This window comes from Pezoporus wallicus, unplaced genomic scaffold, assembly GCF_028554395.1.
Source record: "Pezoporus wallicus isolate ANWC-B61680 ecotype Strahan unplaced genomic scaffold, APGP_CSIRO_Pwel_v1 scaffold_7392, whole genome shotgun sequence".
Taxonomy (NCBI): Eukaryota; Metazoa; Chordata; class Aves; order Psittaciformes; family Psittacidae; genus Pezoporus; species Pezoporus wallicus.
Window position 1 is genome coordinate 4,691,815 of NW_026639923.1, and position 13,245 is coordinate 4,705,059.

At 44.3% G+C, this 13,245-nt stretch overlaps 1 protein-coding gene across 2 annotated transcripts in view; it reads left to right on the top strand.

Annotated features, from left to right (window-relative positions):
• Positions 1–11,275, top strand: part of POLR3E (RNA polymerase III subunit E) — a 29,413-nt gene extending 18,138 nt beyond the window's left edge. The window contains exons 16-21 of one of the 2 annotated variants that reach the window (XM_057416861.1): positions 511–668; positions 949–1,013; positions 2,553–3,046; positions 7,769–7,846; positions 8,733–8,858; positions 10,959–11,275. In XM_057416861.1, coding sequence (XP_057272844.1) covers positions 511–668; positions 949–1,013; positions 2,553–3,046; positions 7,769–7,846; positions 8,733–8,858; positions 10,959–11,015 — 978 coding nt within the window. In that variant the 3' untranslated portion in view covers positions 11,016–11,275. Of the gene's footprint in view, positions 1–510; positions 669–948; positions 1,014–2,552; positions 3,047–7,754; positions 7,847–8,732; positions 8,859–10,958 lie in introns of those variants that run through there. The other variant, XM_057416862.1, reaches the window with a different exon arrangement.
• The last annotated feature ends 1,970 nt before the right edge of the window (positions 11,276–13,245 follow it).

A 13,245-nucleotide genomic window follows, 5' to 3' on the forward strand; every position in this document is an offset into this window, starting at 1 on the left:
GGCACCTGAATATTTTGTTAAAACTGGCAAATGAATGAGAAACATAAAGAGAACAAAAAATAATTTCCTTAAAATAAAATAACATTATAAAACACAAATCAGTTTGTGCACAGACCATGTACTTTTTGGAATGTAAGATCCAGTGCTGCTTAAAAGCTGTTCATGTGTAGATGGAGAATTTCTGACCTGCAGCTCTAAAATAAGATTAACATTGCAGAATATGCTTCTCTTCACAATAGAGTCTTTTCATCTCAGCTTGGAAACTCCCTTTTCTTCACAAAGCATGCCAAGGAGGTATTTGAGTCTCAGGTGATTCATCACCACTGCTCTCTGAAGTCCTGTGCTTTTAACATTGTGTGAAAGTGTTGGTGCTGCAGAGAAGGATGAGTATTTCTGACTTAGCTGGGTGTATATTCATGGAGATGCTCCATACATACCAGATCAGCATAACTGCATATGTTTTGTATAAATTGACTTCTTTATTATGTATGCTTTTGCTTTTTCTTTCAGCTCTGCCCAGAAGACGTGAAAGACTTCCTAGAGCACATGTCTGTGGCCAGAATAAACAAAGGTTGGGAGTTCATGCTCCCTTATGATGAAGACTTTGTAAAGAAGCATCCAGATATAGTTCAGAGACAACATATGCTGTGGATGGGCATTCAGGCTAAGTAAATAAGTTGTTTTATTTTGGGGAATATGCCATAAGCAGAGAACTATCTTGTACAAAGTTTCTGTAGAGATTGATGGATACTTTCATCTGCATTACCTTGAAGGTTTTCCCCTCACAGTCACCAGGCAGTGGTGTGGTGAGTGGTGGCACTGCACCGCTCAAGTAATTCCTGTTCCTTGCCTCCCTGGAGAAATTTAAGTGTTCTAGCTAATGACTAAAGGTTGTGTGGCTGCATGCAAGCAAAACTGAAACTGGTATATTTTATCTTTGTCTTTCAGATTAGAAAAGGTCTATAATCTCTTAAAGGAGCACTTGACACCGAAGAATCAAGAGGCACAATCAGGTAAATGGAATTGTGCTTGGATCATCCTGAAGTACATTCATCCCTCTGTATTCCTGGGTGATGTTTTGGTGTTCCTCTCTGGTTTTGAACATGGTGGCGACTGGTCTTGTTTTGTTTAGTATTTTTCCTTTCTTGTGATTTCCTCTAGATTATTTGAAGCAGATCTTGGTCTGTACTAACATCACTGTTGTTGGGGTAACACAAACTTACTGTAGCACCCTTGCAGCAGAGTGGGGAGGATCCTTGGCACTGGGGACTCACTATTTGATAGTGTAAGATCAGATGGTTCTGTTATCCACCACTTCATTTAAGGCAGCTTGTATAGTGTAGGGGTGTAAACAGCTCATGAAGAGAGGGCAGGGCCAGTGCAAAAGTAATTCTCACCTCTCAGTCTGCAAGCTAATGTGCATGAGATGATACTTTTTCATTTCCTCTGATTTGCACTGTGCCCTCTGTGGTGTGATTGAGGGCTGAGCAATTAATGAAGAATTTGTTTGGCAGGGGGCTGTAAGGAGGTGTGAAGCTGTCTCTTTGACATCCTTCTCCATCACTGATGCTAGTGAGAATATTAAAGTAGCTGCTCATAATCCTAAAATTGTGAAAACTTGAGATCCCAGAGAGTTTTAACTAGGCACTGGGCTCATTGCCAGACACTGGAGCCAGTGCAGAGTGTAAGCAGAACTGACAAATGAGCATATGAATCCATTTCAATACCCTGTGTCTGATCTGCTTGGAAGGATTAGGTGTTGGGTTATTTGGAGAGGATTAGGGAGCCTAACAGCAGAGAAGATAAAGGCATATGTGCTGTGCATGCTTTTGCCTTAAAGACAGCACTCCTTCCTTTGGCTTTGAGACTGGTTTACTCTGCCACAGACACACGCCCTTTCCTTTCACCTTTGGGTAGCTGAGTGTGGAGAGGACACAGGCGGAGAGGCTCAGAATAGCATGGAAAAGGACTCTCCTGTCCCTTTCTTCCTATCACTGGGTGATAATACTCAGAAGACAGTCTCACTATGAAAGTAGCACCTCACTGTGCAACTCATGCTAAAAGGGCGTTCACATTCACTGTCAACCCCTTCACTCTCCTCACTGTACCATCCTTATGCTGGCTCTGGCAGTAGCTCAAGCAGGGCCCACCAGCCACTAGATACTCTAAAACACACACACACACAAAAGGAAATCTGTTGGGCAAGGAAGCATTTGGGTCACAAGTGGAGATGTGTAAACAGCCTTCTGTAGGCCCTAGTGATGGAATAAGTGCACTTTGTCTTTGCTTCAGATTCTTTAACTGGAATACCCTTCTCCAAGCATCTGGCTTATAACTGTCAACATGTTTAACATTCCCCCCTCCCTCCAACAAACCACAGAAAAAAAACCAAAACTGAAGTAAAATGAATGAACATACTGATTTTATGCTATAGATTTCACAAGCACATGATGCTTCCTCATTTTATTTCACTATGAGCTCTTCAAGAAACATTCTGCAAGAATGGAACTCTGGTTATGGTGAGATTTATGGTATCTTTTGTTTCTCAGTAGGTCATCCATTGCTGGTTCCTGGGGAGCAAAGGGTCAACATGGCTAAAGCAAAAGTCAAGCAGAACTATGGGCAGCTGGAGAAGGAGTTCCAGAAGCAAAAGGCAGAGATGAAATCAAATGACACCTCAGCTAAGATGGATGTTTCCAATATCCGCATTAAAGAGGAGCCTATGAGTGACGAGGAGCCAATGGATACCTCAGCTTATGAGGGCATGAACAATGGCCTCGTCAATGGCCTCCATAGGGAGGACTCCATGGACTCTCTAAATGGCCACTTGCCTGGAGGCTGCATTGACAGGGTAGCCCAAGAACTGAAGGCATTTGTGTCATCAACATTTAAGAAACAGTTTGTACTCACCCTGAGTGAGCTTAAACGGTTATTTAACCTTCACTTAGCCAGTCTGCCTCCAGGACATACGTTGTTCAGTGGCATTTCGGACAAAATGTTACAGGACATGGTGTTGGACACTGGCTGCAAACAGATTTTGGTGCCTGTAAGTATGTTTTTTATCTCTTGGTATGCTTTGGAGAGGAGGGTTCGGGGGTGGCAGTCAAATGTCTGAGCTGAGAAATGTGTCCAGTGCTGGTGGACTGGAAGGACAGAAATGCTCCGAGTAACTGTCCGATATTGGATATGTTGAAGCTGCTGGAGGTTTGTCTGGCATCCTGCTTCTGGCAGGCCCTGCACTCTGCTTTCTTAGCTCTGTGGTATGCTGCATAGCTGAACTGTCTTTTAGGCACTGTTTCCATGTCCAAGTTGTTGAGCTGCACTGACTCACTGTCCCAACTTGCTGCTGTTAACGGGATCTAAGGCAGTCCCAGATTCCCATCAGCTTCTCCTGGAGTTTCACAAGCTCCTTCTCTCAGGGACAGGGACACAACTGGGGGAGGAAACGTGGCATTGCCAGCTTGGGAGCAGCAAGGCACACCCGGCAGATTGCTCTGGGAAGCTACAAACTCTCTGTGTAGCAGGTTTACTTTGGTCAGGCCTTTTCCTCCTAGCTGTGCAGAGGAGTCTTTGTTTCTTTGTCTTTATGGAAATGACATGTGTGATTGTGAGAGACAGAGCAGGTTTGTGTGACAGTCCATTGCTTAGGAAAGGAAAAGGAATTTGGCATCATGGGAAAGAGCCTACAAGGAAATTAATTTTACAAGACATCTGGCAGTGCTGATTGGGTTGCAACCAGAAAGAGCTTGGGAGTCAGTTCCCTTGGGGAGAGAGGAAGAGATGTGTGAACTACTTGAAAGAGCAGGCAAGGTGTAAAGAGCAGGAAGCAGGCAGGCTGATGAGAGAGTCTGGAGCATGGGAGCTGATACCCAGCTAAGGAGTAAGGGTTGCTACTGAGATGGGTGCATAAATAACATGTTCAGTTATGTGCAGAGTACGTGTTGTGGCACCTTGGAACCAAGTAACAGACTTGAAATGCCATGAGGGAGACCATGGATTTCGGTACTTTCTGCTTTCTCTCCTGACAGCTTCCAAGTCCTGGAGTAATGTTTGCCTGGAATTGCCTCCTAGTGCTGGCTAGGTTCTCCTTTGTACAGGGTGTAGTGTGTGCACTTGCCATGCTAATGGTAAATAGCTGAGATCATTGCTGCCCTATTACTTGAGACTGGGACTTGTTTGCCTTGGAAATTCTGGGATTTTGGGAAGTGATGCCATCCACTCTTGGCTTAAAGGCTGTGAGGAGTGAAAGTGGGATAGTTTTTTTCAAAAGTCAACCAAAATAAAATCCTGAAGAGAGGTAGTTGGAAACTTCCTTCTGTCTGGAAAACCCTGTCACAGGAGATCTGCAGAGGTACAGAAGTGGCCACTGGAATGTCTCTTGCTGGACATCTGCTCTAAGTTTTAGTTCTGCCAACACAGAATTTACTGCAAAGCTTGTGATGTGGTGCAGGAGCCTGTATAAGCCTGTGTTGTTAGCTGCAATGTAAATCATTACCCCCAAGCCTCCTTCTGATGCTCTGTGTAGTTGGCAAAGGTGCTTGGGCTGGTTTTGCTCCTTGCATGGGCTCATATGCTTGGGTTTTTCTTGACTGTCCCCCTAGACAGTTTTGTCAGAAGCCATGAGGGTGCCCGAGCTCAGGGAAAGCCTGCAGGGTTGTTCAGCGTGGGATTGCAGAGTTGCTCATTAGTTTTCTGTAATTGAAAGTGCTTTGGTGATAAAAATCAATGATCTGAGGTAATTAAAATGATGTTCTGTGGGGGGTGAAGAGACTTTTGGCTTGCATGCTGCCCTATTATAGAGCACATGTTGCTGAAAACGGCAATTGAAACCTTACCAGTAAAAATACTGCATTTAGTAAAAAGCTGACCGACTGCACCCAAGCATATATATAGTATTTGTGGGGAGCCAGAAGAGATGCCACTCCAGCTGCAGATGAGGCTGTGGGTCACCTGCAAGATGCTGTGCTTTGTAGTGTCCTCACTTTGTGGAGAAATAGTGAATCCTGGGCAGACGCATCGAAGTGCAGGGGGCTGCTGCTGCCATCGAGAGAGGGTGAGTAGAGGCATCCTCAGCAGACACTACTCATGGTGTCTGTGTGTGCGTGTGTCCAGAGCTTGCCTGTGTCCAGCCCCATGGGAAACGTTCGTGCAGGAAATCTGTCTCCTGAGTACCTACACCCATTCCTGCAGCCTGGTGGAGTGCATGGGAGTGACTGGCTCCTGCTGGCTCCGTCCCATGGTCAGTGCGGTGGCAAGGTTCTGCCCAAATCTTGAGGATATTTTTGAGGCATCAGGAAATGATGCAACCTTGGCCAGCATCCTGCCTGGCCAGGGTAACAGGAGAGGAATGCAGCCCTGTGCTCACGGTGAGCCTTGTGGGCTAGTGCCGAAGCCAGGCTCCTGGCAAGGAAAGCTCCACAGTTTACCTTTAGGATTAATCGAGCTGATAAGTCTTTTCTGGCAGACTCAACCTCTTTCTGTCTGGTTTAGCTGCCTGGCAGTGGCTATTTTTAGTGTGTGCTCAGTGCTTGAGTGAGACACATCCCAAAGCCAAGGGCTCCTCCCTGAGAGCTTCCGTTTGAATGTGGCAGCCCTGTGGACCTGGGACAGCAGTTTGTCTCCTGAAAGCCCTGTGCTTGCTCTGGGGCTTAGAGCAGGAAGGGGCATAGGGCAAGTATTTTAGAGAAGGATTTTAAGGCAGTGGAGAGCTTTTTCAGGGTGAGACTGGAGGAATTAAGATAATGAACATAAAATGGCAAAGGGGCAGTGGATGGCAAGACAGTAAACGTCTCTGGACAGAACAGCATGCCTCTTCAGAGTTGCTGTTGGCATGTCCCACTTCTGTGCTCAGGCTGTGTGACAGCAGCAAGGAGTGGGACATGTGTGATTATGAGAGACAGAGCATGTTTGTGTGACAGTCGATCACTGTTGGCAGCAGTGTTTGCAGTTTGCAGAGTGAGGCTGGACAGGAGGAGATTCTGTGGCATTTTCTTCCTGAATAAGTATTGTGTTGGTTTGGAAGCTGTTTCCTCATCAAATGGCTGGATAAACACAGCTGCATTTCAGTTGTGTGGCTGAAGCAGGAGTTTGTACTCCAGGTCTGTGCTCAATAACTTTCTTAGATGGAGCAGCTCATGGTTGGGTGCTCGTGGTGCCCTGCACTCTGCCTTTCCTCCTGCATCTGTTTTCTGAAGGGGAGCCGAAGTATTCCATTTTATCTGTGCTGGAAGCTTACAAGAGCTACTGTTCCCCAGAAGCAAACATCCTCACAGGAAAAGAATCATGTCAGGTGTTGGAAGCCAAATAAACCTGAATCCTGTCTCTAAACCAAGTATAAAACTTTGTTATATTCCAGCCATTTGGACCAACATGAGAGCCAAAGCTGCTAATCCCACCAGGCAGTTCCTGCTGGTCAAAACTCTTTCTCTTTGCAATAAGATTGGAGGCAGAGCATGAAAGGAAAGGCTTATCTTTCACTCTGCGATGCACAAGTCTGTTGGTGTGGTGTATGAGGCTGGGAAAAAAGGTTTGATTTGTCCCAGCAAGCAGGACTGAGGGATACTGGAACAATCAGGTCTGGCTTGTTAGCTTTTCATTGATGATTGATTTTAGGTCATCTGGATGATTAGCAAGGAAGAAATTGTTAGTGATCGATGAGAGATGTGTCAGGAATGAAAACATGTCCAGCATGGTTTGTTAGTCACTGCTCCAAGGGGAAATTCTAAGGCAAATGGATGACATTTTATTTTTCAGAGCTTTGGGGTATGCAGAGGAAGCAGTTGTGTTCCTTCCTGTGTGCAGGGGTGTGAGGCCTCTGCATCAGAAAAACCAAATGTATTTCGCTTATAGCTTGGCACATGTTGGAGGGGGAGCAAACAAGCAAAACCAAAACCACTTCAGTTTTGGAGCCTGAAATGAGCAAGTATCTCATTCACTGTCTGCCACTGTTCAGTCTTCTGGACTCATGTAGTCTGCCCCAAAACAGATGACCAATGCAGCAGAAGCACAGTGACACCAACTTGGGATTAGTGAAGCAGTCTGAATCTCTAAACCCTGACACTGTAAATGTAAAAAACCTCTAGAAAGACCCTGCAATACACTTGGTACTCTCAGTTGACCACTGCTTTGGATGGTCTGGAAGCAAACGCTGGTGGACAGGAAAAATCTAGATGTCTTGCCAGGAGATACTGGCTAAGGTCCAGGCCCTGGGATTGTTCTGGTACTGGTAGCTCCACCAGCGGGAAGCAGTCCTCCTGCAAAAACCATGGGATTCCAGTGTGCCCAGCAGTTCCTTTTAAAGCTCTGAAAAGACTGGCTGTGTGCCAGACATGGCAGTGGTGTGGGTTACTCCACCAGGAGCATCAGTTAAACATGGCTTAGGTATATCAAGGCACACATTGTGGTGCATGCTCATCCCATTCCCTATGCCATAGTTAGCCCTCATTAATCTGGGGTCTGTGTGTTTCAGGATCACCAGCAGGACAGGTTTGACACAGATGATGTCTCTGCTGAAGTTACTGGGCCTGTGAGAAGGTGTGTGCCCCATGGCTGCAGGATGGGCCATGCCTGAGGAGGCATGGGGGCTGCCAGAGCAAGGTTACCCCTTCTAATGTGGAATGAGAGAGAAGCTTATGTTGCTTCACCAGTTCTCATTACATGGCAATGACATTTTTGATTCAGTAATAAGTGTCCAGGGATACTGTATCATAGAATCATTAAGTGGAACTCATTAAATAGATGGTTATTTTTAACAGGCTCTTGTTCTCAGTTTCCTCCACAGACTGCTGCTTCACCAGATGAATTAAAGGTCTATGCACTTTGGGAAGCTGGTGACACTTATGATCAGGTAAAGATAAAAAGAAGTGACATTCCCAAATACATGTTTGTTGAGCATTTGGCATTGTTTGAATTTGTGTTTCTGGGACTGGTATGGCAGTTTTCCTCTTTTCCTGCTGAAGTGTCCAGGTTCCAATACCAACTTATTTCCAGCTGAGAGGAAGCTCTTAGCTCACAGGGTGATCATTGCTGTGTCAAGGCAAGGTGGTGTTGGTAGAAACAACATAATATGTTGGCAATACATGTCAGCAACTAGCTCAGTGGAACACAAGTAACTTAGAAGCTGCAAAGAGAAAATATTCACTGACCCAGGTCTCACACCAGGATCCAGTCCCTTTTTTTTTTGTCTGATGGTAATGCAACATTAACCAGAGATGAAATGATGTTGTTACCTGATGTGTCTGTTTATACTTGCAATAGGAAATTACTACAGCATATGTGAGCATCTCCTGAGTTTTAATTCCTATCAGAATCAATGAAACGGAAGGGAAGGTGCCTAACAAAATGTGGAGGGGCAATGTAACTTCTGTGTCCACGATCTAAATAAATCCTTATAGAGAAGGGTCAAGGAGTATCCAACCTCCTGGCTGGAGTGGACCATGTGAACTCCCAGAAGCATTTGAGAGGAATATGTTGCAGCTCCTTCTTCATTGTGTTCTTGTAGCTTTGGAGGTGCCCCAGGTCACAGGACAGTGTGGGTTGGGGTATGGAGATCCCTGTAGAGCCCTTGGAGGCTAGAGCACTGCTGGAGAGCAGATGGATGTGGGATGGTTTCAGGATTACGAAACAAGAATCCACTAATGTAGTTCAGTGAATGTTTTGTACAGTTGTGATACGTAGATGGGTTAGGGTAGGTGTTTGTTCTCTCTGTAGTTATGATACATTTTCCTTTAAAGCATCGCCAAGTTTTGCTTGAAATCTTTTCGAAAAATTATCGAGTGCGCAGGAATGTGATCCAGAATCAGCTGAGTCAAGAATGTGGGGAAGATCTAAACAAGCAGGAGGTGGATAGAGTGTTAAAGGTATGTTTCTGTTTCTGTTGTGGGTTTGATCCAATTAATGCATGAATTTTTAATGCTCAGTTTGATCAAAGGATCATATTCTACCTTGGATTGACAAATGCTAAGGATGATAGAACAGTTGGTGTTGGAGTGTGGAAAAAGCCTGGTTTTCAGCTTGCTTTCTTAAAAATACACTTGTCTCATTCTCCTGTCTTTCCCTCCAAGGAGTAGTGGTTTTGGCTCACATGTTATTTTGTATTATTGCAACAGATCTTTTATTTGTCATCTTGGACCAGCAGAAAATAGAATGAAGTAAATGTGATCCTTCAGAGTTATTTTCCAATAGAGTGGAGTTAAACAGGAAGGAGGTGCTGCACAGTGCTCCAAGTTTACCAGCTGAGTGCTGGTAAATGAATGCTGAAGGGCACAGGTGCCGCATATTGAGAAGGAAATGCATTTCATCCTGTAGTAGGACATGCAGCAGTGTACAGAGCAAAACCCTAGCCAAAACAAGCAGGCTAAGTAATAGTTAACACATTGTGAATGTTTATTTGAATCCTTTCATCTCTGTCTTTGAAGATGCACCATTTACTTGCTAAAAGAAGTTGGAGGTATAAAGTACAGACCATACAGGCCAAGATTGACAAGCTTTAAAAGTGATGCAGGATGGCTAAGTAGAAAGCTGCCAACTGAAGTAATACTTTAATCATTGTTGCTGGGCCTTTGCTTACTGTCACCCACTTCAATGAGAGAAGCACTTAAGTTCTTTATTACATTGGGATTTGCAAACAGAATAATAGCACATTTGAAAAATTACAGATCTGTTGCTGTGATAATAAGCAAACTGGTCTTGCTTGAAAGAGCCTGGTTGTCTTAGCATTAAAATAAGCTCAGATGTTTCTGCCTGCTCAAGAGTATTTCATGTGGCTTGCCTGTGCTGGGAAGATCTGTCAAGCAACTAGATGGGATCAAATATCAGCTCTCCTGGAACATCTAGACAGTATGCTGGCATTAGTTTTTCTTGATGCTGTTGCTGTTTAACAGATAACCTATTTCTAGAAAAATACCTTCCTCTGTAAGTCAGTAAATGGTTGTGCAGCCAGCCTTGTGTTGTGCCAGGCTGCTTTGCCACAAATACATTTGTCACAGAACTATGTGATATTACCTTTATTTCTGAAATAAAATGTAGAAGTATGATTTAATGGAACAGGAAGATTCTCTGGCTTCTTTAAGCCACAAGAGAGTGGATTCCTCTTTGAATGTAATTGGATTTGTTGACTTCTATTTCCCCATCTGCATGTGCTCCTTTTTTATACACAGAGGAACAGGCTGACAGGGTTTGTATTCTTGCATCTGCAGAGCAAGTCTGCAAATCCTCTTTCTACCCTCCACACTTAATTTTTATATTTGTTTTTGCAATGTGCAAGTCCCAAGACTTCACAAAAAAAAAGATACCTTTTCCCCTTTAAGCTCTGCAGCATCGGTCTGGTACCAGTACTTAAGCCTGTGTCAAATTACCTAAATTACCTAAGGGTGGGAGCAAGAGAAAGAGAAGGCAATAGCTTAGAACTCAAGAGATTTGGTGCTCATCTAATAGAAGAAATAAGAAAATGAGCCACAAGAAAACCCACTTGGTGAACTCCTTTGCTGTGGTGCTTACCTGCTGTAAGCATGGCATACGTGTGGTTAGAATACCAAAGCACGGGTCTGAGGTGCAGCAGGTCATTATTGTAGAAAGTTGTTTCTTAAGACCTGGTGACTGCTTTTACATTTCAGCCCTTTCCATTGCTCCCTTTAGCCTCTCCACCTGAGCTTCAGCCTGCATATCCCTCAGTGCCCTTTGTCCTCACTCTCTGCCAAGCTGGCTGCTGCGCAGTCCTCATCTTCTCTGCCTGAAAGCCTGCTTTCTTGCTGCCACTGCATTGTTTGTCCTTGTGTCCTTTCAACCTTTCCCCTCTCATGTCTGTTATCTTCATTTAAGCTATATGGTCTTAGGGTGGAGATAACCTGTTGCTTCTGATTCATGCTGTTGTGCACTGGACAGGAGACACTTATCATAAGTTGTCCCAAAGCCAGACCATGGCTCCCAGCGCCTTATACACACTTTCCCTGTCTCCCCAGGACTGCTGTGTGAGCTACGGTGGAATGTGGTATCTTAAGGGGACGGTGCAGTCCTGACAGTGGTGGTAGCGGTTTCAAGTGATCTCAAGGACGAAAGAGGAAACCTGCAGCATGCAGCACAGAGTAATGCCGTGACCTCGGGAGTGCGGGGCAGGACCTGACCTACTTTGGGGGACCTGGGCGTTGCAGGCAAGACAGTCACTGACATCCCAACATGCTCACACCCATGTCTGCATGGCCACCTAGGCGCAAGAGCAACTGGGAGAACAACATGGGACCCTGTCTGCAGCTTGATTAATCTTGGACTTCTAATGTATTTCAATCTTGTTCTGTTTCTGTAAAGAAATAAAAATATATACTGACACAGACATGATGCAAAAATCATGATCTAATACTTTATAAGTAATGCCAATAAATTAAATTTGTTTACAAACATCCCAGTTTTTGTTAAATACCTTGATGCTCATGCTTCAGGCTGAGCATTGTAACAGCCCTTGCAGCCTTCTCTGTATAAAAAGAGAAGACAGTCATATTCATGGAAATGCCGGGGGGGGGGGGAAACGGAAAAAATCTTTGAGCTCTGTACTACAGTGACTGTTCTTGCCTGTTGTCTGTGCAGTGAGTCATTTGGAAAAGCACCTGCATTTAGAAGAGATGCAGAACTCCTGGATTGCTTTTAGTGGTGCAGGTTTTGTTTGGGGGACTTTTTGAATTACTGAGTGCAAATACAGTGAGGTAAGTAGGTAACTAGCTGAGTGCATCCTCTGGAAGGCATCCAGCTGTAGTTGTCACAGGGCAACAATGTAAAACCTCTATTTTGTGTAATTTTTTAAATAAAATTTTATCTCAAAGGTCAATTCTACCCAGCCTTGTATTTGTCCAAGAAAAAACGGAAGGTGCACCCACTCCTTTTGTGGCCTGAAGGCTTACAGAGAAAGGAAAGGTCAGGAATTACTTTAGTAGAGGTTAAAGGTAGACAGTGAACTGCTTTACATCATTCTGCTTGCACCATGGGCTGCACGGCATAGCCAGAGGTAGCTGTTGAGCTAAGGGTCTGTTGTGCAGGATGTGGTAACCACTCTCTGTTGCAGGTTTCTCATGGAAGCCTAGCTGTGATATGGTTAAGGAATATCCTACTGTGCAAGCACTGTACAAGACGGTTACTTTACTGGTGATGTTTTTTGCAATACTTTCCATCACATGAGAAGCTCAAGGAGATTCTATTAATTTCATCTACTTATGCTCTGAAAATGCAAGTTCAGTTGTTGACTAAAATAAGCAGATTAAGGTAGTTAATCCAGGTAATCTTGGGTAAGACTATTGTTACCATACTTACAGCATTTCACATTTCTATGGAAAGTATTTTTAAACTGCTAAAACTCTACCTTAAATTAATATGCTAGTGTACTTTATTAACTACATCAATATATCAGGGAGGTGTTTTAAGTTCAGGAAGCTTCTACAGCCTTTGTCTTGGTTGGTGGCATGCACCCAGCACAGCCCTGTTGCCAGAGCGATACCTGTGGCTGCATCTTAAAGCTGCCCTTGAGGAAAGCCAAAGTCTGTGAGAGGTTATGAAAGCAGAGCCCAGCCTTGGAGGTTTTTATTGCATAATATGTACGGTTAAAGTACAGTACAGCCAGAGCCAAGCACCGGCACAGGTAGCCAAGGGGAAGTTACACTGCACGAGAATCAAGTAGCCGAGGATGTTTTTGGTATTTTTAAAGCATAAAAATGCTGGATATAAAGTACTCAAAATTAGCCACTGGAGATCACCCATTTCACCAAAATGTGAATTTTACATGTCCTCTAGTCCAGCAGGTGTGGATCCCCCTTCCCCTAAAGCAGTGAGGAGGGAGCAGTAAAGTGTTTATGAGTAACATGCCATACTTTTCTCACTGCTTCCCCATACCCGAATCAGGACAGACCTCCAGGAGATACAGATCCAAGTGTTAAGGAAACAGTGACAATACAGTTAACCTGATGGCAGAAACAGCAGCTTTTCTGCCTTTTTTGGGTTTTCCCCTCCTTTTTGAATAGCACTGACGAACACTACAACACTGAGGAAAAACTACTTCAGTGACCTCAGATTTCTATCCTAGATATAGGCCTATCTTTTCCCATGTGGCATAACCTTTTTAAAAAAAAAAGTGTAATGGGAACTCCATTTGAGCCACGTGGGAAAGATGCAAGACTATGTAACACAGGTGCCACCTGCAACTAGTTTACTGGTTCCCTACTGGCACACATGGGTGTAATTACTAGCTACACATGTGGCTTGACAGAA